Source organism: Sander vitreus, chromosome 20 (genome assembly GCF_031162955.1).
Source record: "Sander vitreus isolate 19-12246 chromosome 20, sanVit1, whole genome shotgun sequence".
Lineage (NCBI taxonomy): Eukaryota > Metazoa > Chordata > Actinopteri > Perciformes > Percidae > Sander > Sander vitreus.
The window spans coordinates 14,688,177-14,709,415 of record NC_135874.1 but is presented as its reverse complement, the minus strand read 5'-3'; the positions used below and the strand labels follow the sequence as shown (position 1 = coordinate 14,709,415).

The following is a 21,239-nucleotide window of genomic DNA, read 5'->3' as shown; positions in this document are numbered from 1 at the left end:
TAACAATAGAGAAAACCAACCCCATACCTTGTGACAACCAACCCCGCGATGGGGTTGGTTGTCACAATGTGTCAGAGTGTCTTTGATGGTTAATTACTTCTGGTTACAATAGGTTGCGAAAATAAAAGGGATACCAATTTCAAGGCATGATATTAAGCTTTCATTCAATGTAGGAATGACTATTGAAAGATGTTTAATTGATGAGCAATTTACACAAGAGTAAAAAGTGTAACAACCAACCCCGGTCTCCCTACTGTGATGAATTACAGAACTCATGCAAGTTTCAAGAATCTGTTTATAGATTTTTATATTGTGCAGAAATTAATGGAAACCAATAGATGCCCGGAACGGCAGATAAAAGCATCCAAATTACTAAAACACAGCAGCAGAGTTTGCCAAATAGTAAATGTAAAATACAGGTGATTTGTAGTAAATGTGCTGCAAACAAACACTCATTTAAGAATTAAGTTACTCTAAGCAAATGCAGAACTAGATCACTCCAGGGATTAAACATAATGTGTACATAAAATGCTTTTATGCACAGCTCTGCTTTCTACCACTATTACAAAATGCACTCCCGCTAGCACAGCGACACTACTCCCCTTAGGAGACACATGTCCTTATCATTTGCACTTCCTGGGAGAAAGCGTTCCCTCTTTTTTTTAAATGTATTCTTGGCTGCATTCCTGTGCAGAGTTGGCTGCATCTCATCTCTGCATGTCCACACAGGGGCCCATCAGCCATCCTGTCTGATCTCCCTGACAACATGCACACTGAGTAAGGGATGGCATTTGGGTGTGTACATGCATAAAGTAACACTGCTTACTACAAAGATAAATGGATGTTCTTTCCCATGGTGATATTGCATGGGCCTATGTTGCATGTAAGCTAGCAGCACAAAGCAAAAATATATTGAGGGAAAAGAGAGATGAAATGAAACAATGCAATAGAGACAGATGGCAAATAAAAGAGAGGTAGGAGCACTTCAACCTACTCCTATCACTGTTTCATTTGGCTGAGTCTCTGGTACTGTAGCATAGGTGGGAGTATTGGAAACCCACTTGTTGTGTAACACCTTTTTTCCCTCCTCCACACTATCGCCAAACTGTGCTACAACAAGGTTGAATCACAACAGCTTTTATCTTGTCATCCAGTGTGGGATGTTAAAAAAATAATGCTGTTTTTTTGTTCCCCCGTCTCCCCACTTCCCCCTTATCAATACTATTAATATAAAAAAAATGAACACAGTTCAGTCAGAGAATCACAACTGTCTTCCGTCAATCAGTTGGACCGATAGACACAGATTATTCCTAACTCAAAGAAGTGATTTCAATATGTATTGCCCTGGGGAAACTGGTTGCCCTGCATTAAAACATATGACTCATCTGGCACTGCAATGACAAATGTTTCAGTGGACAGCCATAACTGAAGTCCTCTGCTGACTGTCTTTCTCAATGTGCAACTTTCTGTAATCTCAAAAGACTTGTTTCTGAGAAAAGCTGTAGTGCTGCAACAGATTTTTGGCCCTACTTTCATCTTGTTTTATGAATTGGAATAATGTTTTTTTGTATGCTTACACACTTTAGTATGCTTTTTTTTCTCTGGCTCTCCTTTTTTTGAGTTTAAGATTTCTTAAGCATGTAAAAAAGAGAATAAATCTATCAGTAGCCAAAAAATATATATATACAGTACCTGGTTTTGTAAAGAAATTATTAAAACTCAACTCATTTTCATAAAATGTTTCCTATTTTCCTAGTACCATTATATTATTATTATTTTTATTATTATTTATTTCATAATGGTATTTTTCTCAATAACACTTTTTTCATGTATTTTATGTCTTAATCTAAGCCCAAACATAATGTTCATGTTCCATAAAGCTGCTGTACATGGGGCAATGACTTACACTGCCATATTGCTAAAGAGCAATTATGCTTTCTGAGGAGCCTCATTGATTTTTTTTGTTCTGATCTGCTCTTCGTTGACCTCGACAATAGTTCTCTATAGTGCTGAGTTGGAGATTGGCTTCCCTGCATGTGCAACTTCAAGATCAATGGAGACAGTGATCAAACAGCCTCTACATCAGCATCTAATTGTAACTTCACTCTCTTCTCTTACTGTATTGGACCAGGCCAATAACACCACAGCTGACTTAGCCAAACAGCTGATTAAACCCACAGAAATCTATATTCAAAAGCATTAGTTTTAATGATAACCTTCATCATATTATATACCTACATCTTTCATCTGTCTTTCACTTTCTCTCTTTCACTTCCCTCTAGCCAACTGCCTCTCCACTCTGCACCGAGGTGGAATGATGCTTGGCACGTTGTATGTGTGTGTGTGCATGTGTGTGTGTGTGTGTGTGTGTGTGTGTGTGTGTGTGTGTGTGTGTGTGTGTGTGTGTGTGTGTGTGTGTGTGTGTGTGTGTGTGGGAGTGATGGGGGAGAGAGACACATTAATTTAGGTGCTTCATCCACGCTTGTTAGCTCAATGGTGTTTTAAGCCTCCAACGTCACCTTCCAGGCAGCTAACCCTAACCTTAACCCTAAACATAACCATTGCCGCGTTGCCTGGAAGGCGACGTTGAGGGCTTAAAACACCAAACACCCACTTGTTAAAAGAACAAAACATGGAGAGGGAAAATGGGCACACCTCTGAACAAGCAGTGTGATTTTCTGCCAGTGATGAGCCAGTGCATCAGCCAGTGTGTCTGAACATGTTTGAATGTCGAGCATCCACGGAAAGGCTGAGTCAGTCAAGAGAAACATAGCGAGAGATGGGAGGGAGAACTGGCACTGAGCAGACTCCATACATTATGAAAGCAGAGGAGGTGGGAACACTACAGAGGACACTGTCTGAAGGGTACTGCATCTTGATTATTTTCAATATACTTCTGTGCAGAAGAACCATAGCAAAGGGTTTCAGTCTCATTTCCTCAAAAGCACAGAATTCAGGATTAAAAATCAAAACTATGATCTCAGATGCAGCCTTATATGAGTCATGATGGTTGTACCAATCTGTATGCAAGGTGGAGTCACGACCATATATATGTATATAATGCATTGAAAGAATTTAAACATAAAAAACAATTTTTTTTCTATGGACATGACTTATTTGTGTACTGCATTTAGCTATTGGATCATTATATATACAATCTGCAAAAGTCAAATGTTTCCAAATATTCATGTCATTGTTTGAATGTGATTGCTATGTAGAAGAATGCACAGGTTCTGTAAGCCCATCATTTGACATAGAGCTGTTGTTCATCATTTGTATTTTTGGGTACTTTTATTCAATTACTTTCCAAAGAAATACCATTATTATGTCAATCAGTGAGGATAGCATGTGTCAAAGTACAAAAGACTTCCTGCTATTGTCAACAAGCGACCATGGAGACAAATCTCTCAGTCGTCATCACAATCCTATAACTCCTCCTTAGATCCAAATATAAACTGTAGAGGTAATTTGCGTTTACTTTAACTGCATAGAAATGTGTGTGTTTGCTCCGGATATTCTTTGTCAACAGGACAGCAGAATTAAATGTAACTAGCGCAAATCTTGGTGTGTCAAGAAAAACTTTCACTGCTGAAAAATATGAAGGTCCTTCCTATTTACTTTTTGGGCATCCAAGAATGATTACTCATCCGTCTCAGGATGCCACAATATAAAACTGCATTTACTTTCCTAAATATTTTATTTAAAGAGGAGAAGGCTAGTAAATATAATTTACCTGACCTTTACCCTACCTTGTACAGTGTACAGTGATGGCTGCAGTAAGCATATCCTACGCTATTTGACAGAAAGGCCGACATGCATATGAGCACCCACCCACATAAATTTATATACATATATATATATATATATATATATATATATATATATATATATATATATATATAAAGCTTTGGTGTTGTGAAGCTCTACAGTAATGTGCACTTTAGTGAGAACAGGTGATGTATTATTCATATAAGCAGTCAAAGAATAAGAGAGTGAATGCAACCTGCATACCAAGCTATCTAATGCACATACACACACTCACACACACACACACACACACACACACACACACACACACACACACACACACACACACACACACACACACACACAAAGCAGTTTATGCAGTTAATCTTCCACATAGGCCTTCCTTAGCACATCAACTCTGTTTAACGAGCAGTGGTTGCAAATGTGCAGAAGCTGATTGCCAGTGTAAAGACAGATACAGTAAGTGGAGAGGAAGCTCAGCACGTCAGCACCAGTGAAATCTGCACAAGCTACACGGAAAAAGCATATCGACTTTACTGGAATTCTGGAGCAGAGTTTAAATCCTACTTGATAATTCAGTGGCGTTCTTTGTTGCATTTAATTAGAGCCTAGATCCTTGAACTCCTGGTGTGTGTTTGCATCTGTGCAAGTATGTGTCTGCATGTGAGAGAGAGTAAAAGAAAGTGTTTTAAATACCTCTAATTAGAGCAGAGAGATGGGCTGAGTCAACCTCCCACCACAGCATGGTGTGGAGTGAAGACCACCTTCTACTCTGACAGTCAGTCATTTGGCAGTCACAAACCACTACATTACGTAACACAATGAGGTTTTCAATCACACCTACATTTGTCACTGAATTCATCTAAACTTCATATTCTAATCAGTTTCTGCATTACAGAAAAAAATTAGCAAAGTATTGTTAAAAACAGATTATTAAAGATGCCTCTTAAACACAGAAAGAATTTAATGGTTCAGAAATATACACAATCTCCATTTGTCCAATGGCAGTAGCACATCAACAATGAGAGAAAGTATTTAGGTGCTCCATGTTTGTGTGAGCACAGCGGTGGTTGTGTGTATGCACAAACTGCATGCAATTTGAATGATATTCTCAAGTAGATAGTCTGTAACAGAATATAATTTGATATCTCTAAAATCAATGTATCTTTATCTCAGTGGATAAGAAGGCTATGCATATCCTTTTAATCAAGCAGCAAACCTGTACAAGCCATTAATGTTCCTTTCCATCTCAATACAGCAAAATGTACAGTACTGGATGTGGCAGACCTGGAAAACCTAAAATATATTACATTTATAACTCAGACTTATAATCAGCCAATATGTCTCCATCTGGATCTAAAAAGTAGCCCTTTACTGTTCTTCCACAACACTAGCAATAGTACTTTAGGAGACTGCTATTACTGTAATATAAAAAGTTACATATAAGCATCAAATTAGGGGTGGGTGGTATTGCATCAATATCTGTTTTTCGTCTTATCTTGTGACGTAAATATGACAATAATACAGTAAATGACAAATAAAGCTACATCACACATTAATGTAAAATATACAAAAATCCAATACTGCGATGAAAAAGTTCTGCTCACTGATTTGCAACATTACCCACAATGCCCAAATACACCCAGGGAAGCATTGTCCATTTGAGCACAATTTCTTCAAACCTGATATTTTGGCTGCTCCACATATCAGATGGAACAACGGGAAATGTGAACCTGAGCTATAAAAGCTGCCATGCTGCTGGCTAATATTCACACAAGCAGCACAAAACTAGAGCTGGTGCCGTGGGATTTCCCAACCTATTAACCATTACTATTTATAGCCATCTGGCCTACTGCGGACAAGAGACTCTTCATCTAAGAGCCCCATGTCTAATGACAGAAATAAATGTCTTTGTTTTCAGCCTATGGAGTGTAAGTGGCAATTCAATATAGGCTTTAAAGTTGAGGAAGAGGACCTGATTGTGTTGGAAAGTCAAAATGCATTATTCACTAGAGATATTGAAATTGAAAAGACACTTTGTTCAGAATGCATATTACATCACATCTAGTTTTAGATGTGTTTTAGTTTATATTTTATAGTTTTTTTCCCTTTGATGCAGGTGCTCTTAAAATACAAAAGGAAACTACTGTAAATGAGTCTGTAAAGGTGAGAAAAGGCTTGTGTGATTAGGTTTAACCATTAACAGGATATTAACCTTAATGTTTTTCCTATTGAGAGTAGAAATAGCGTCGGAATGTATCCTGACCTGCAGTGCTGGCTGTAAAAGAGGCTTTGTTGGTTTGTTGGTGCTGAATCTAACTCTTGATTAGCTCTTTTCAGAAAACACTTGCATGGCTTGCTCCAACTGGAGCGGTTGCATTTGCTGTAAAATGACTCTTCTGAAGAAATAGGGTTTCAGAAAACATTTAACATTGGCTTCATCTTTTGCAAGAAAAACACAATAAACACAAAGCTCTATTAAGATATTAAACAGTGTTGGCATCAAATACTGCACCCCCACCATTTGGTGCGAAATTATGATAACAGATCCTTGATAACAAGGCTTACTGTATATGAGCAAAGCACTTATACCAATGCAAAATTATATATTAATAATATACGTGCTACACTAGACTTTAGATCGTTTACAATTTGGGAAAAGATTCCAGAGATATTTTGCAGAGTTGGACTTTTTGTCATGCCCTTTTTAAACCACTAATTAAAATGTTATGGAGTGAATGGACGAATACAAGAATGGGAATTGTATTGCCAACTATAAGGTTGCATCAACTCTTCACTTACTGTAGGGCAGGGCACATTCCCACCCAGCAGGCAGGTTTGAACAGTTTATTCTAGCTCTGAAGAGTTTTGTGTGATTGAGCTGTAGAGTGGTGAGATCCAAAACAACTGAGATGAGTACTAATTAACTGAAGAGTAATGAAAGAAAATGTTGCTCTTCCTATTTATTGTAAAATATGTTTCCATGATTTGCATAAGAGCATCAAAAGTTGCTCCTTTACAGTGCCAAAACTCTGTGGACAGAGCAAAATGCACCTGCAATATTGTGCAGCTGAGCATAGAAACAGAGAGATAAAGTATAACGTGATGACTCTCTCTACATATCTTTCTTACCTACATATGGTAATCTCTTACCTGTAGTATAGTCTCTAAAGAATGAATTGTAAAAGTGAGCCAGATTACACAGATTTTGTTTGAATTTTCTTTAAATCGCTTGTGACTCCTCACTGCCAACAAGTCATCATCATCATCTTCATCATCGGGGAGTCAGTGCAAGAGCAGGCTTGCAGTCAACCGTGAAGAGGAAATGAGTCAAAAAGTAAATAACTAAATAGAACAACAAGCTTTTTTAAATTACTTTCTCCGTTACAATCATTCACTATTAGTCTGTAGTCTGGGAGTGACTCTTGTGATCCTGTAAAAATGTGCAATCCAACCATTAACACAAAGAAGAAGGAAGAAAGATAAAAGGCAGCTTGTTTTATCAAGATTTAATCCTGTCTGTCTGTCTCTTTTTTCCAGCTGCGAGTTTAATTAAAGCTGTCATTTTTATTTGTATTAATTTCTGTGGGTCATCATAATTTGTTTCCAGGAATTACATCAAATAAAGGTGAAACAACAAATAAAAAAATAAAAAATAAAAAATAAAAATAAACAAAAGGAAAAGACAGATTTCAAAATGTTATCAAAATCAGAGTTTCATCAAAATTTCATCTCTATTTTTTATATACTATGCTTCCCTCAATACTTATTGTTGATTATATCAACCCACCCCTACCAACCCACCCTACCATCCGCCCACCTCTCCCACCCCCGTCCCCATTTACCCGCACATTGCTGGTCCTCATTCACCACAGATCTCTCTCACACACAGATTAAAGCTGTCATTACCTTGACTGTTGTCTATCAGCAATGGTAAATAATGCATCTGTGGTTACCTTGGGCATGTATGACTGAGCACACAGTAATACAAGCAGCTAACAGTATAGGAGGAAAACTAAGGCTGTATTTTATTACAGCATTGTACTGCATGTCAACCCCAGGAACATATCCATTAATTTATCTGAAATATGTTTTACATTCTCCATATCATTCATATTGTTGGTTTGGTTTGTACCAGTCATCATTTAGACCAAAGAAAACTGAATGAGAGGTCTTGCCAGGTAGAAAGGTTTCAGCTGAAACCAACTACCCCCATTCAAACATTACGTAAGCCCACGCCTTTTCATGACCTCAGCAGCTTGTCACTCTGCCTTCCTCTGTGACGGAGAGGTAAAGCAAGCACAAAGGTCAGAGTCAGAAGGTTTGAATTGTGTAAGAGAAGACATCGGCTTAGAAAAGACCTTTGAAGAGGGTGGCTGATGGCAAACAAGATTTGAATAGAGACTGCCCATTATATTTTCCCAGAGACACATGGTACCTGTTTGAGCCACTTTAAGCTGTTCACTGAATGAGTCAGTTATTAGAGAGAAGTGCCATACACAAGAAGGCCTGTCAAGGTGTTGTGAATATGACACATTCCATTTTTTGATTGGACATAGGCTATCTCATCTGTTTTAATTGGTATCATAAATTGTTACACTGTTTCCCTCCCTGAGGATGTATCTGTGTGAACCTGCCCATTCTTATCTATCTACTCTCACGAAGTGAATAGAACGATTGTTACCAAATGTATATATTCTTGTGTTTCTTATTAAACCTTTTGAAACATTGTTGAACTGAACTCTGCTTTGTGTCACTTTTTTCTCCGAGATCTCGTAACTGCTTTCAGAGTCAACTCACAGAGGTCAAGCCAGCACATGATAGGATACAAACCAACAATCGTGATTGGATTGTTTAATAACAATAGGTATTCCTTTAATGCAAATACAAGGTACAGCTGTATTTGCAGCAACACAAATGAAAGGTTATGTCTGGTGATATTCTGTATTTCTGCATGAAACCTCCCATGCCTGTAGCTTTTTTCTTCTGTCCCATAGAGCTCTTTTATCCAAAAAAAAAAAAAAAACTATTAAAAACAGTGAGCCATACTGCACTGGGTGCTATGTTGTTTTATTACAATGAGCATCATCTCAAGAATACAGAATAATACGGAATAATGACATCATTATCCCTAAACAGCAAAGGGACTGGCATACCAACATGTGTGAGTCAATCCTTGTCTGCTCATTTATTGCCAAAGGTTTCGGGTAGAATTTCATTTGTCCAGGGGGGGGGCATTCCAGAGTGGAAAGTGATCCTTCTCAGGATGTACAGAGGCAGGGGTTAAAGTAGAATATGGCAGTGTGTGTACAAGTCCTGTCTCTATCGATTAAGCTGGAGTTATTCTACAGTTTAATTACCTACTGTCATCTCATGAAAAGACCATAATCACTGTTAGTCCATCACTAAAAACTTTTTGACTTCTCCATACCCATGGTTCTTACTAAAGAGCCATACAGCCATTGAATATACCTAGGCTATCTTTGTAAAAAAGGGCAAACTATTTCCTAAAAAAGCTTTACACTGAATTCAGCATGTTACTGAAACAAGAAAGAGATGCTGTTTGTGGGACTGACTTGAAATAAACTAGTGCCCATATTCCTGGTAGTGAAGGAACATGTCATCCAGTGCAACAGTGTAGCTCATTGATGTGTCTATATGTTTTTTTTAACAATGGAGGTCTATGGCACAGACAAATAAGCTACATCAGGCTTTGAATATGCAGACAATAGGCTGCTTGTGAGAGAGATACATTCATTGTTGATGTTGGTGTTTGGTGTTGGAATTGGTTGACAATATGACAAATATTACCAGATAATCCTTGAATAAAGATTCAAGAAAGATACATGTCTAGTGAGTGCCAGGGCCACACCCGCCTACAGTGCCTACAGCGTGTGAAAGCAGGGAGTGATTGGATGAGCATCACCATGGCAATGGGATGACGTCTTCATCCCTTGCTCTAATTGGAGGAAACCCCGTGGCCCCAGCCGCTGCAGTGTTCCGGTCTGTCAAACTATCCCAGAAGGACCTCCTCTTTCCCCCGCGCTAAACAACTACTGGTTTACACCGCTCAAACTTGCTGTCGATCAAGTGAGATTACGATTTATGATTGGAAAGTCAACATTCACATGAACCGCCCTATTTCAGCACGTTCAGCTGTATTTTCGCTGCTATTGCAGTTCTTTGCCTTTCTGACCAACCTCTCAAATCGGATCAATTTGAGGAGCAAATTTGGACCTCCGTAGGTCAGAAACGATGAGTACTTTTCTTTCCCTTTTCCTTTAAGTATATGATCGCTGTTTGATTGCCAAACTGGCTGTGGTTCGTTTAGTGTTTTGTATGTGTAACGCTAACGTGACATTTTTTTTACTGAAAGGAGTGGCCGATGTAGCTAACGCCAACTAGCTTTTGCTAACTTGCTAGCTAGCTGCATCAGACAGCTTTGTGGCGGGTTGCCGTGCGAAACGGGCTTGCCAGCAGATCCGATGCACTTCCGATGCTCGTAGCCGACCTCAGTTTAGTTTAGAACCCGTTTAAAGACAGGATTTGTACGTTGTTTTAATTTACACTGCAATTTATCAGATTATTATGCACATTAATGGTGGTGAAAACGGTCTGGTAATTTTGTAATTAAAGGTAATTGTTTCTGGAAACGTTTTTTTTCCGCTTTGATCGTTTATTAATGACTGCTGTTACCTAGATGGTTCCACTTTCCAGCTCATACCAGGCGGATGTATGCTCTTTTATGTCATGACTGTCGGCGGGCTATTGTGCACTCAAGTTGCATAACGTTACAATTTTATCGACACCTACTAATATTTTCTACTCCTTTTCGCAGCTTGTAACGTTACTGTGGGGAATAACATCGTCGATCACTTGCTACACCCAATCTTCAACTCAACTGATTGTCACATACAACCGGATTTCCAATTTATCAGTCCCCAAAAATATATTAACTATGGAGAGAACGGATCTTATTCAGAAGGCCAAGCTGGCGGAGCAGGCTGAGCGTTACGACGACATGGCAGAGTCCATGAAGGCGGTTACAGAGAAGGGAGACGAGCTGTCAAACGAAGAGAGGAACCTGCTGTCCGTCGCCTACAAAAACGTGGTTGGGGCGAGGCGCTCCGCATGGAGGGTGATGTCCAGTATCGGACTGAAGACCGAGGGGTGTGAGAAGAAGCAAAAGATGGTCAAGGAGTATCGGGAGACGGTGGAGAAGGAACTGCAAGAGATCTGCAACAACGTTCTGGTAAAATAGCCCATATACCACTGCATCATTATAATTCAACATGGTTTAGCTTAGCTATTTAGGGATACACTTAGAAATTGTTGGAATAAACTATATTTGCTCATCTTGAAGGTTAACGTGTCCGCATTGAGTCTTTCACAGCTGTCTGTCTTCATGACATGACGCATCTGTAGTCACAAAATGTAAAGTGGCACATGGTTATTTTAGTACAATAATGTGTGTCAAATGGCATCAGCCCTGTTTCCTGTGAGCTCCTATGTTATATGAATATGGCTGGAGAGGACAAGGAAGTATTATGTAGTCCTCCCACTGTTGCCTTTTGGGAATCTGGATTTAGAACAATGGGCTTGAGGGCGTGAACTGACAAAAGGTCATAGTTAAAACACCTGCAAGGTGTGTCTGAATGGGTGGCGAGAGAACTCCGAACATACACAGGAAATATGCCAGTATAATCTGTGTTCTGTAAAGCTGTGCTATGTTAAGTATCCATGTAGTACCATCTGGCAGATAGAAGCCTAATGTGGTTAGCCAAGTGCAAGAATGTACATGTCTAAACGACTCATACACTCCCTCAAGGCCAGTTTGCATAGATCATCATACATGACCCCTCCTGCTCATCAGATTGATGAGGCATGAATGAATGAATGCTTGACCGTTATGTGAAATAAAGTGTGTGATCACACGTTGGTGCTTTGCATTATTTCTAACCTGCCTTGATAATAGATTAGGAGATCTGAGTGAAAGCTTAGCCGTAAGATTGAGAGAATTTCCCTGAGCTGCCGCTTCTTTTAAAATGCACTGCAAAGCTGCAGGGGCAATTCATTTTCAACCAGCTTTCCATACGCGTTCTGGAGAATATGCACAGCTGTGACTCAGCTTTCAGTATCTCTGCTAGTGAGTGTTGACTGGGGGTTTGTCAGCAGTGGAGGGTGTGTCAGTCCTCATGCGTTTACTTGTCTGCAGAAGCCTGGCAGGTTAGTTATGCACCCACAAAGGCAGAAGCGCAGAGACCACATTAGACAAGGAAGCTGCTTGTGGGCCCCTCCACCCCTTGATTTCCTGCAAAGCAGACTGTGAAACCAGATGGACTTGCATCTTAGCTAAGCTGAGAAAAACTAAGTTGTATAGCAATAAAATAATGAATCTTAAATCTTGAGAAAAAGTTTGTGCTCCAGTTTCCACACAGGATGTGAAAGTAGGGCTTGTAGACCAGACAACTGAGCAAATTCAGGCTATTCACGCTTCTTCAGAACATGACGCTGTAGACAATACCTTGACAGCTGAAGCTTTAGAACAAATAAAATACTACAAAAATGTGAATCGGGTTCCTCCAACTGGATTTCCAGCATAGGCTCGTCTGGTATTCTAGTGGTGTGACATTTCAAAATGTAATTTATGTCAGTTGTCATAGAGACTGCAACATGCTTTTCTTATTCAGTCATGTCTGATTATCACTTTTTTTATTTTTTTTTTAAGTTTAAAAAAACAAAAGAACCACCTAACTGCTAATTGAAGTGTTTGTTAATTGAATCGATAATGAGGGAGTAGTCCATGCTTGGAAAAAAATATATATAAAAAATTCCTGACATTTAAGGCGCTCGCACACATAGCCAGTCAGGCTTTAATCCAGCAAGACTGTTTGTGCTTTCTTGTCAGTACTGGTGACTGAAATCAGAGCTTTGTGTGAAAGCACTGAAGGCGAGGCTACACCTCTTCTTGTCTATTGTGCAGAGCATTGAGTGAAAGAGGAATGCTTAGCACTTGAGACATGCACGTTTTTCGGCTGAGCCAATCTTTGTGTCAGTAAATGACCGGGGAGTGGCGGCTGGGATAGGTTTGGCTCAGACAAGGGCAGCTTCTTTCTCCCAGGGTTTGGAAGGGAACGTTAAATGTAATATATTTAAGTTAAAGAGGATGTTTAGATCCATCCTAAACATCATATTGTTTCTCAGTCAGGACCGTCATTCTTGGTTATTGGCAAGCATTTTCATTCTGAGTGACCAGTTAATCTGCTCACTAAACCGTTTAATTTGAGCATAAACCACGGTTTCACTGACACAGATTAGCCCCGGTAATCTTCCCATGTCCAATTCAAAGACGGCCAATTTAGCCTAGAGTGTAATCGGAGGATGTGATTTCTAACACTTGTTTTATATTTTAGCTATATTACCACATGTTTTACTACGATTACTATGTTTAAATCCTGTTGCTGTTTTAAGCAAATATGCCTTTTCAGTGGGAGAGCACAGATTACATTAATTTAAAGATCGTGAAAATGAATATTTAATTTCACTGTTCTGCTATATATTGTATAATTATATTCAAACTGTGTGGGTGATCTAATAGAAAAGGAGCAGGCAGTTCCAGTAGTAAACTCATCATTGAACATCTTTGAGCTGTTATCTTATTTCTGCGCTATATAGACTAGATGGAGGCCGATCCTGCTTGCCGGCCAGAGATGGAGTTGCCTTTTGTCTTTTACATTCACCTGCCACATTAGGTACACTTTGCTAGTACTGGGTTAGACCCCTTAGCGTCACACAGTTACTGCAGATTTGTCGGCTCCAAATCCATGATGTGATTCTCCCACATCACCACATCCCAAAGGTGCTCTATTGGATTGAGATCTGGTGACTGTGGAGGCTGTGAAGATGAGCTTTGTGACATGGCTTGTTATCCTGCTGGAAGTAGCTATTAAAAGATGGGTACAATGTGGTCATAAAGGGATGGATTTGGTCTGCAACAATACTTATCTCAATTGGTACTAAGGGACCCAAAGTGTGCCAAGAAAAATATCCGCCACATCATTACACCCCCACCTGCCTGAACCGTTGATTCAAGGCAGCATAGATCCATACTTTAATGTTGTTAATGCTAAATTCTGACCCTACCATCTGAATGTCGCAGCAGAAATCGAGACTCGTCAGACAAGGCAACACTTTTCTAATCTTTTATTGTCCAATTTTGGAGAGCCTATGCCAAGTGTAGCCTCAGTTTCCTGTTAGCTGACAGGAGTGGCACCCGGTGTGGTCTTCTGCTGCGGTAGCCCATGTGCTTCAGGTTCAACGTGTTGTGCGTTCAGAGATGCTCTTCTGCATACCTTAGTTGTAACGAGTAGTTATTTGAGTTACTGTTGCCTTTCTATCAGCTCCAACCAGTGTGGCCATTCTCCTCTGCCATCAACGGGGCATTTTCAGCAGAGAACTGCCCCTTACTGGATATATTCTCTTTTTCGGACCATTCTCTCTTAACCCTAGAGATGGTTGTGTGTGAAAATCCCAGTAGATCAGCAATTTCTGAAATGCTCAAACCAGCACATCTGGCACCAACAACCATGCCTCTTTCAAAGTCACTTAAATCCCCTTTGGTCCCCATTCCGATGCTCTGTTTGAACTTCAGCAGATTGTCTTGACAATGTCTACATGCCTTAATGCATTTGAGTTGCTGCTACCTAAGTGGCTGATTTAGATATATGCGTTAACGAGCAGTTGAAAAGGTCTATTCAATAATAAAGTGGCCGGTGAGTGTACACGCAAGTAAAAATTGTAAGGATGATGCAACGAAGGCAGCGCTTGTATCTTACTCGAGACTTTCAGTAGGGAATTAAATAGTTACTTAGTCTTTTAAAATCGACAATAAGGCTGGTGTCAGCGATAAGACACCAAACATTGCTATACAGTGCTGACTGGAGGAGAGTTCTTGTGGAATCTGGGGCAGAAGACAGTTGGGGACACAATAGAGGCCTGGCTGGGTTGTAGACAAATTTGGAGAGACTTTAGCTGAAACGGACACAAAGAAAATGTTTTCCTCTAAATGACACTGGGTGAGTACATGCACCTGACTCCTGATGGAGCAGAACACTCAATCATTGAGCTGAGCAGCTATGAAGGGCAAAGGGAGTAGTGCTCTATGGTGGATGGAGGCTAATGGGACACTTACAATGGGTGAGCCCACCTACTTTTAGCGTAACATTTGATTTGGATGTTTGTTCTCACGCCTTTTAATGTGTGCCTACTTTGGCACTGTTGGTTACTATTCTCTAAATGTAGTGCGTCTGCTGTTTCAGTGAATGTTTTTGTTAATATCCTTCAGATTTAGTTCTTCAGTTGTCAGTGTGCAATCTTTCTTTTTAACTGTTCAATATTTGCTCAGTGCATCTAATTCAAATGATCTGACATTTTCTGTCTTCACAGAAACTGCTGGATAATCATTTAATTCAAAACTCCACAAATGCCGAGAGCAAAGTCTTCTATCTAAAGATGAAGGGGGACTACTATAGATACCTTGCTGAAGTTGCCTCTGGAGACGAGAGATCAAGTGAGTTCACAGTTGTACTGCATTTATTTTATTTAGAAAGGCATTTCATCCTGGAAGAAAGTTTCAGTGCTTTGCGTTTCTCTGTATGTACGGTATGTTGTAGTGGGGAGTCTTTGAGATGCCCCCCCGCCCTTATTTTTTATAAATATAAATCTGTGCCTGTTTACACTCCATATAGGAATGTGTCTTTGAGCTAAAAGTTGGAAATGACGTCAAGTAGGGCAATGCGTCATGGCCGTGTAACCACAGGGCCCCATCTCATTGGAGGGTATAACAGGAGTGGATGGCAGCTAATTGGCCTCCAGCTTTCCTACATGGAAAAATGTGTACTGACAGAATGTCTTCCCCACCTCACTGTTCTCTTATTAGCATTGTGTATTTCAGATCCAATTTTAACATGAATGAACATCAAATTATAACCACTGTCTGTGTCAACTGGTTATCTTTGTGCCACATTAATTTCCAATATTCCACTTTAATGTCCCTTTTTTAAATGGCTTTGAGCTTGGATAAAACATCTTCGTAATGTGTAAAACATAAGGCTGAAGGCTAATGTGTTATTTTATATTTTTCTAAGAATTTTTTTGTCAAATCTTATAAAAAGACAAACTTGCACTGCATTAGTTCGTCCATCAGCACTTTCTGATGTCCCCACCCCGTCTGTAGCTCTCAGCCGCAAGCCCATTGGTTCCTCATGTAAATCTTAAAACAAATAAAAAATGCATTTTTTATTATTATTTTTTTTTTATTTTAAACTACTAAAACTGGAATAAGTAATGCATTTGGGGACGGTTTTTGAAGTGAGTGAAGGAACATGTCACCCAGTATAACTGTTGCTCACTTACACATTTTTTTTTTTTTTTTATAGTTTGACAATCAAGGTCTATGGCACAAAGGAATAAGCTATATCAGGCTTTTGCTGCACAGACAATACTTTAAATATAATAACTTATTGTTGGATTTGGTCTTATAATAAAATAATATCACCAGCCTTGTACTTTGAATGAACATCTCGACATTTTTGGATATATGCTTATAGTTTGCTCAGTGAATGTGATGCTTTGAGTCAGCCACCGAATAGCTTAGCTAAGCACAAAGACTGTCCAAAGGTAACAAAATCGATCTACCAGCACCCCTAAAGCTCACTAGTTAACACATTCTATCTATATGTACAAAAAACCAAAATGTAAAAACGTTTTACTGGCGGCTATGTGCTATTTCTTGGCCAGGAGCAGTAACCTCCTGAAGTCTCTGCTGGCTACTTTGCAACAAGTGCGGTGAATGGTCTAGCACATAACTGCCCACAAACCCACAGATTTATCAGTTTTTGTACAGTCGAACTATAGCTTTAATGTCATGTTTGATCCAATGAGTTAGTTTAATTTTTGTAGCTTTGACTAGAAACTTGTATAATTTTCAAAAACTTTTGGAGAAATGTTTGGACAAATTTTGGTAAAACCAAACTTTAAAAAATGACGTTGCTTTGAGTGGACATAAATCCATACATACATTGACTCTTCTATTCTGTTTTGATTCCTTCCTCTGTCTCCAGAGACCATTGAAAACTCACAGCAAGCATACCAGGAAGCGTTTAACATCAGCAAGACTGAGATGGACTCCACACATCCCATCCGCTTGGGCTTGGCACTTAACTTCTCCGTCTTCTACTATGAGATCCTCAACTCCCCACAAAAAGCCTGTGAATTGGCTAAAACGGTCTGCAAACTGTCTTACAAAAATTGTGTCACTTTCCCGTGTTCGCAGTTGTACAATGAGGGGGTAACATGTTCCTTTTTGCTTACAGGCATTCGATGAAGCCATTGCAGAGCTTGACCAGCTAAATGAGGAGTCCTACAAAGACAGCACTCTTATCATGCAGCTTCTCAGAGACAACCTGACAGTGAGTGTTCTGCTCTCACATGGCACAAAAATGATCTCCATTGTGTGACAATTATGTTTGCCTCAGTATGTCTTATGTTCTCAGTATGCTTCAAACAAACTAATTTGTTGAAATGGCCTCACTTAAAGTTAAGGACAAATACTAGCTGTCATAGTAATGGGTGAGATGCGATGAACCATACAAATGGGTATAACTGCGCACGCTTCCGGACAGTCTCTCCCCAGAGGCATTCATGAGGTTTAATATGGTAATGAACAGCCTGGAATAGGCATGTACCTGAAATTCCAAAAGGTTTAGGAAATCGTCCAGGACACATCCTAAAGGTGTGAGCAAAGAATCGACTGGGTGTGGTGTACTAGCAGCTGCATCATTGCTGCTGCGCAGACGCAGACCCTTTCGTTGAGGAGGCTGTGTGCTGAACAACATCCACTGAAAGTCAGTAAAGGAGACAATTGAATGATTACCCAGTCCTACCGTGTATACAAATGTACTTTGGAATTCTTGTGGTTAATTTTGACTCCCAATATTATAGAAACTTGGCACAGAATGATTGCACATGAAAATAGGGTTAAAGTCCTGGAACCTGATTCATGGTCTTGCCAGAAAGAGAAGCTCATATCCTACTACACTACTACGATTGTCAGATTGCCTGTTGCGTAAAGTCACCCCCCTCATCCCCGCCAATTCCGCTGTTTCAAATGCTGTTCGACAACATGACCAGCACTTCTTTTGAAGAATACAGTTGCCTCAGTATTCAATCACTGTCCAGTAACCAAACTTTGTAGGCAGGATTTATTTAAGAAGAGAAGTTTGCACTTCATTGTTGTGTTAATCAATCAGACATGTCTAATGTGTAATCACTGACAATTACAGCGAGTACCTCTTGAAAGAAGAGTTTAAAGCTTTTGAAAACATGTAAAGGAGAGCTCAGATTTTTTTTTTTTTTTTCCCTTAGTACACTTGCACAAATTGCTGATCATGTTTTTACAGTTACAGGATTGTGCATAGACAGAAAGTCAAATTTAATAAACTCTATAACTCAATTCAGAAATAGTGAAGTATTCTGGATATTTGACTGTATTCCACTGTGTTTTTAACAAATGTATGCGTTTCTCTCTTCAGTTATGGACATCAGACACCGCTGCTGAGGAGGGCGATGGTGGAGAAGGAGGAGAGGGCGGTGAGAATGAGAACTAAAGAACACAAGCCCTCGAAGTTGGGGTCATCTCCAAAAACAACAAAAGGAAAAAAAACAACTTTTTACACATCCTTCATTCCTTATTGCTCCACTCAAACATTCTACCAATGAAACCCATTGCTGAAAAGAGTCATGTAAGGAAATTATAAAAAAAAAAAAAAAAAATTATTCTTTTCACAATGTAGATTTGGACAACTGGTGAAAAGAGAAACCCTCCATTCCTTTGGTTTGTGTTTGTCCTGGCCTTCCCATTTGTGCAGTTTCAGCTGTAGACAAGTGATTGATAGCTTGACATGGTATCAGACTCCTAGTTTAATTAAGAGGCAGAAAAATAAGTCCAATTGTTGAATAACTGGAAGCTTAAATCCCATCAATTGAGAACGTTTGGATTTTTTTTTCCAACAAGAAATGTAGAAAGGAAAAAAAAAAACTAGTTTCCCTATAGCTCTAATAAGTGTGTCTGTCTCTACACAGTTATGTGGTACGGTTACAGCAGCTGAAGTCCAACTTCAAACAGTTAAAATTTTCTTACTGCAGGGAAAGCTAGTGCACTTTACATGCTGACAACACAATATAATACAGCCAAGTAGTGCCAATTGGTTAAATCCTCACTTTCTGCCCTGGTTATGATGCCACTCTTTCACTGAAGCATGCCTGTTGTTTGGGGTGGTGGGGATGGTGGGGCTTGTCTGAACAATCGCAGGGACCTTTTTAATGGGAAGAAGACAATTCTGTCATGCATGTCTCTTGAGATATTACACTGGAATGGGAACAAATGCTGTAAAACACAAGTCCAAGTGTTAAGTTTAGTAATTTTCAATGCAGGTTTGTACACATCCTACAAGTGGGTGATTTGTTAGTCTGTCCAGTGATTGTCATTAGAGATTTGGACCACTATTGTTTTGCTATTCATTCAATTGTAGTCCCCAGAAGCCTTGTGGAACTGTTTGAATCCCTATGTATCAGCTATGTTAACATGAATAAAACATTTTATAAACCAAGTCCAAGTTGGTCTTTCTCTTTATTTGATTTGCTTCATAATGTACTTGAATGTTTGTAAGTTCCCTATGTCTATTCTTGCAAAAAACTTTTTTTTTTTTATTCTTTCATTGATATTTGATAAATGGCTCTGACAACCTTAGACAGGAATGCAATTTCAATGTATTTTGGAATTTAACTCCATTATTGTAAGGGAATTAAACTTAATTTGACATGTTTTACCATGTCATTCTGCTAATATTGTTTGTATTACAATTTCAGGGTTTTTCTTTTGTGTTTGAGGGGAAATTTAACATTTACTTACTTTACCTCTGGCTTGCCCTAACCCAAACTGAAATTGCAAGTTGACAGTTGAGCATGCTCAGTGATGGGAGCATCCACTTAACACCGTAAAGGAGAAATGGCTGTAATAAGGGAAATCTGGTGTGTTTGAGTCATTATCCTTGTGTTATAGTTACACAAATGGCACTTGAAGTGGACTAAAACTATTTTACAATTTATGATGACTGTAAGTAGAATGTATTATAAAAGATTAAACTACCTGTAGTGGCCATTTTCCAGATCCAAAATCAAAGAAATTAAGAATCAATGGGTCATATTAATGTATCCTTGGTAGTGGTGAAATGTGCTGAAGTACATTTATTTAATTACTGTACAGTTTTAAGTGTCTTTACTTGAGTATTTATAATTTATGCTACTTAATACTTCTACTATTGCTCTACTACATTTTAGAGGAAAAACAAAACAACTTGTTTTTGTCTATTTAACAGCTACAGATACTGGTCACTTTACGGTTGAAGATTTTATATAAAAATAACGATTAGATTGTAAAATATGATACATTATTACAGATTAAACTGCCCAACAGTATATACGGTATTGATACACTTGGTAACAACTCCACCAATTACAACTTAAAAATAAATTCCAGTAGGGTTCAGTATGCAGTTATTTTTTATTTTTTTAATATTACAAGTACCTTAACAGTATGTACACACAAAAACTGTCCATACTAGAGGCATATGCAAATATATGTATATATACAGTATAATATATCAATAAAAACCTGTAAAAGTCTTAATTTTTTACAAAACAAAAGTCTTAATTGCCTTCTTATTTTTAAGTGCTCTTATAGTGTAGCCATATTGATGCAGTTCTTGATAGAAATGTCCAAAGTTTGGTTTGGAGTCCGTCCATTTCTTCTTAAGAATGTGGAAGTTTCCCAATAATAAAATACTGCCCTGCCCCCCCCATCTCATTACCTTTAAAACATATAAGAATGTTTTTATCCTGAAATTAAATTGTTTGCCAGTTTTACTTATTACAAAATGTTGAACATCAACCCAAAATATTCTAGTAAATTATACTGCAGTGATCAAATAAATGAAAGATTGTTTCTTATTCTAGTTCACAGGAAATGCAAGAATATTCAATACCAAGTATAAATCTCTAATGTCCTTTGCTGGTTATATGTTATTTCCAAATTTCAAAGGAAACATTTTATCTGTGTCATTAAGACAATAGTCTTAACAGCTAGCTAGTCTCCAACTAAGTTACCCAAATGTCCTGCCATTTAATTTCTCAATAAAGCGAGCCCCAAAATAATCTTCCTGAGGCAGAGTTACAGCTTGTTTATAATTCCTGATGTATTTATTTGAGCATTTATTCTTTGTAATGTCAACTCCTCTAAGGAATATACCACTATATGGATCGATCGTTGAAACGTCGATTACCAAACCTGTAATGTCATAAATGAACTACCTGTGTGCAGCATGTAGCGTCACGTATTCCCAAGTATGCTAAAA

At 38.7% G+C, this 21,239-nt stretch overlaps 1 protein-coding gene across 2 annotated transcripts; it reads left to right on the top strand.

The window, feature by feature from the left end:
* The first annotated feature begins 9,903 nt into the window (after positions 1-9,903).
* On the top strand, positions 9,904-19,437 carry LOC144535758 (14-3-3 protein beta/alpha-1-like). Of its 2 annotated transcripts, none has more exons than XM_078278395.1 (6): positions 9,904-10,013; positions 10,607-11,020; positions 15,214-15,337; positions 16,890-17,053; positions 17,142-17,237; positions 18,360-19,437. In XM_078278395.1, the coding sequence occupies exons 2-6, from the start codon at positions 10,727-10,729 to the stop codon at positions 18,432-18,434; spliced, it is 753 nt and encodes a 250-aa protein (XP_078134521.1). In that variant the 5' UTR covers positions 9,904-10,013; positions 10,607-10,726; the 3' UTR covers positions 18,435-19,437. The 2 variants fall into 2 exon arrangements, with proteins under 2 accessions (XP_078134521.1, XP_078134522.1); XM_078278396.1 differs by lacking the exon at positions 9,904-10,013 and adding an exon at positions 10,334-10,404.
* Positions 19,438-21,239: the final 1,802 nt, after the last annotated feature.